Source organism: Phalaenopsis equestris, unplaced genomic scaffold, assembly GCF_001263595.1.
Source record: "Phalaenopsis equestris unplaced genomic scaffold, ASM126359v1 Scaffold001370, whole genome shotgun sequence".
Taxonomy (NCBI): Eukaryota; Viridiplantae; Streptophyta; class Magnoliopsida; order Asparagales; family Orchidaceae; genus Phalaenopsis; species Phalaenopsis equestris.
Genome location: NW_018165809.1, coordinates 408,470 through 412,782, shown reverse-complemented (window position 1 = coordinate 412,782; position 4,313 = coordinate 408,470). Strand labels below are relative to the sequence as shown.

General features: G+C 31.4%; 1 protein-coding gene across 1 annotated transcript in view; it reads left to right on the top strand.

Annotated features, from left to right (window-relative positions):
• LOC110034171 overlaps positions 1 to 4,313 on the top strand; it is a 112,474-nt gene that overhangs the window by 63,850 nt on the left and 44,311 nt on the right. Inside the window, 2 exon segments of the mRNA XM_020738465.1 lie at positions 1,105 to 1,298; positions 1,695 to 1,913. Coding sequence (XP_020594124.1) covers positions 1,105 to 1,298; positions 1,695 to 1,913 — 413 coding nt within the window.

Below are 4,313 nucleotides of genomic sequence, written 5' to 3'. Positions count from 1 at the left end.
GCAGCTTTTTATCATTGTTGTTCCACCCACCAGAAATCTCTTTCCCTTTCCCAACAGCTGTTGTTCGAACCTTCCCAGATCACATCCTGCCTCCTAACCAGTGTTTATTCCTTTTGCGCCGCCTCCCTGCTACATATCTGTTGTTTCTGCCTTCAGGAATTTGAATTCCAACTTATTGTCACCTAAAACAATAAGGACCTATTGTTCCATTTTCATATCTGCCCACTTGCTCTATACACCCACCTTACCGCCACCATTCTGAACCTTCAACAACCACCACCATCAACTACGATCCATCTTTGTTTGAGTTGGTGTTGTGATTTGTTGCAAATTCAGATTTTTGTTTGTCGTGTTGTTGTAATTTCCCCTTTCAGTTGTGTGGTTGTAACTTCTCTATTTGATTTTCAACAATAATATTTTGTTATCTATTGTTATTTGGGTTAACTTCAATATCATTTCATGCATCGCTTTATGACACCAAAAAGTTATACATGTAAATATCAAACTTTAGGTGTTAGATATCTAAATACATAAGAATTGTGTGTTATGTATGTAAACATCTTTTTTTCTTAAGTTTATTTTTCTATGTATGAAGTCCTAAAACTATACAATTTATGGGGCTTTTATTCTCTCATGGTAATAGGTAAAACTTCTTTCCTTATGTCTCTTTTAAAACGTTGGATGAGGTTTATCCTTACCAGAGTAATTTGGTGATCATTCGTGCATAAATAAGTGCAAACACCTTTTTTCTTTGGAAAGATTTATTTTCATATCCAACATCTAAACTCAATTTTTACATAAATGCCACCTTAGCTATGCATGAAAAGGTGCATTTTACTTTTTAGAAGTTAAAATGGCGATTTTTTTATGTTATTTGAAATATTTGGGTGTTATTAACCTAAAATGTAAAATTTAAGTGTTAGATATGTAAATACATGGAAATTGATTGGTATGCATGTAAATACTGCTTTTTCTTGTTTGCTATTTCAATATTTATCATATATATGTATATCTGAACTGGTTTTTTTTTTTTTTTAACTTAATTCCTTTGTAAATATTTAGTTTTTTGTAGCTATATCTTAGCTCAATTGTAACTGCTTGAAGGTTATTGGACTGCATGGTGGTGCACTGCTTGGAGTTGCTTACCGAACTTCAAGAAGAATTACCCCTTTAGCTGCCACCGCAATTTCCTCTCAATCAATGCCATTGTCTGTCTATGGCAATTCTTCTTTTGCTACATCTGATGATTTGAAACAGTCAGGTGCTGAAGCAGCACCTCAAAATTTCCAGTTATACAGGTAGAAATTAAATTAGGAAATGCTTATTATTATTTTTATGAGACATTTACATACACGTCACTCAATTCCTATGTATTCACATATCTAAAACCTAAACTTTACTTTTACATTTATGCCACCCAATTCTTTCATGTCTCATAAAAAATTCCTTCATTTTAACTTTTAATAGTGAAATACACCTTTTCATACATAGGTAAGGTGGCATGTATATAAAAATAGAAAGTTAGGCATTAGATATGTGAATACCTAAGAATTGAGTGGTATGTTTGTACATCTCCCTAATTTTATTTTGTAGTCTATCCCTGCTTAAAAATTCTGCGTTCACCTCAACTCATTACTATTGAATTCAGCCTATGGACTTTGAAATCTTTGTCTGATTAGCGTTGGAATGTGCAGCTGGGAAACTTTTCAATCTGTGAGTGGTCTATTTTCACAACCAGAATGGTCAGCATGGGATCAAACTGTTGAGTATTGTGCTTTTGCATACCAGCAGTACATTGTTATATCTTCCTTACGTCCGCAGTATAGGTATCTTGGAGATGTTGCAATTCCAGCTGCCACTGGTGCTGTCTGGCATCGTAGGCAGCTATTTGTTGCTACACCAACAACCATTGAGTTAGTATTCGCTTCATTTCATATTTTCTTTTACCATTTTCTTATTTTTATACAATAAACAGTGATATTTAGTTGTGGATAAAAGTTAAAAGAAAAAGAAAATAGTGCAATGGATGACAGTTCCAATTGGGGCCAATGTGGAGGATACAGTGGCATGCTAACTAATAAATGATCTAATTTTTAATTAGCCAAAAGTGATGAAAATATTAAGTAAATCATATAAGCGTGCTCAGAATTCCCGTAATTGGTAAGTTCAATGTTTAAAATCTTAGTTGTCTTTTAATTACTCATTGAACACTAATTGATATATTGATCTGCCATTGATGGTTCTTGTGCAAACCCAGAATGATTTCAAATTACTTCAGACGCAATTGAATGTAATTCAAGATGGTTCAACTCAAACAATAAGTTAATGTTTAGTCAACCTAAATATATTGAGTTCAAGTTGAGAATGAGTTACTTGAAGTTGATTTGTCACTATTCATTTACTAAGAGAAGTACAAATAGTCATGATATATAAAGACATATAAGAGGGTGAATGCTCTCATGCAAGATTATTTTAAACTTTGACATATATATTGGTCGAATAATTTGAATTCTAATTAAGGTGAGAGGGATATAGGAAGTGGAGGTAGATGATGGTTTGGTTAGTTGGAAACCATAGGAGGATACCAATTCACAAAGTTCTTGTGTTATGATTAAAAAAATAAACAAACATTTATTTGACTTATTTTTAAAACCTTCCATTTCTCTCAATAGTCGCACTAGAAATGTTGTAGATGTAATTATAGATAAGAGTTTGAAAGATAATGTTGTAAAAATTAATAGAGTTGGAGATATAATTATAGCCCTTAAGATTATCATGGATACTAAGATTTTTAATATTATAAGTGCTTATGCTCCTAAAGTAGGCTTAGATACAGGGTCTAAAGATAATTTTTGGAATGACTTCGAAGATTTAATACAAATGATACCTTTTGAAGAAAGAATTTTTATTGGAAGTGATTTAAATGGACATGTCCGGTAGAGTGGTAGAAAACTTCAGAAATACACATGGTGGCTACGGTTTTGGAGTAACTAATGAAGAAGGTAGAGCTATTTTGGATTTTGCTTTATCATATGATTTTGTTATTACTAATACTTTATTCAGGACAAGAGATGAGCATCTTATTACTTATAAGAGTGGATCTAATAAAACACAAATTGATTATTTTCTTATGAGAAGAAGAGATCGTCACGATTGTAAAGATTGTAAGGTCTTTCCAAGTGAAAATTGAAGCACCCAACATCTTTTATTAGTTTTAGACTTTAAGATTAAGAGTTGTAAAATAAAGAATACTATGACTCATTATCGTAAAATTAGATGGAGAAACTTAAAAGAGAAATAAAATTATTTTTATGAGTAAAATTCAAGATTTCAAAATTTGGGCTATTCATGAAGAAGCAAATGTTTTGTGGGATAAATTATCAAACATTATTAAACAAGTAGCAAAGTATGTGCTTGGAGAATCAAAAGAAAAAAATTATAAATAAAAATAGTTGATGAGGAATAATAATGTGCAAGAAAAGATAAAATATAAGAAGTTATGTTATAAAAATTGGTTTAAATGTAAAAGCTTAGGTTAAAATATCAAACGGCCTGTAGGGAGTCTAAAAGAACAATTTGTGACACTAAAAATTATGCTTTTAATGATCTTTATAATAGATTAGATGCTAAGGATGGTGAAAAATATATGTATAAACTAGTTAAACAAAGAGAAAAGAAAAATAAAGATTTAACTCAAGTAAAGTGTATTAAAGATGAAAATCAAAAAGTACTTTTCTTAGAAAAAGATATTCAACATAGGTGGGTGAGTTACTTTGATAAACTTTTTAATGAAGTTTCTGAAAATACGATCGACCTTAGTGATCTTAATATCGTGAATAATAATAAAACGTTTCATTTTTACCGTCGCATTAGTAAAAAAGAAGTTGAGGAGGCTTTAAAGAAAACCAAGGGTGGAAAGGCAGTAGGACCCGATGATATCCCAATTGAACTGTGAAAATATTTGAGAGATTTGGGAGTTTCTTGGCTTACTAAACTCTTTGATATTATTTTAAAAACTAAAAAGATGTCTTACGAGTGGAGGAAGAGTATTTTGTCCCCATTTTTAAGAATAAAGGGGATGCACAAGAGTGTGCGAATAATAGAGGACTTAAGTCGATTTGTCATACTTTAGAGTTATGGGAGAGAGTAATTGAACATAGGTTAAGACGAATCACAAAGATTTCTCATAATCAATTTGGATTTATGTCGGGCAGGTCTACTATGGAAGCTATACATTTATTGAGAGGTTTGATGGAGAAGTTCAGAGATAATAAGGAGAATCTACATTTGATTTTTATTGATTTAGAAAAAGC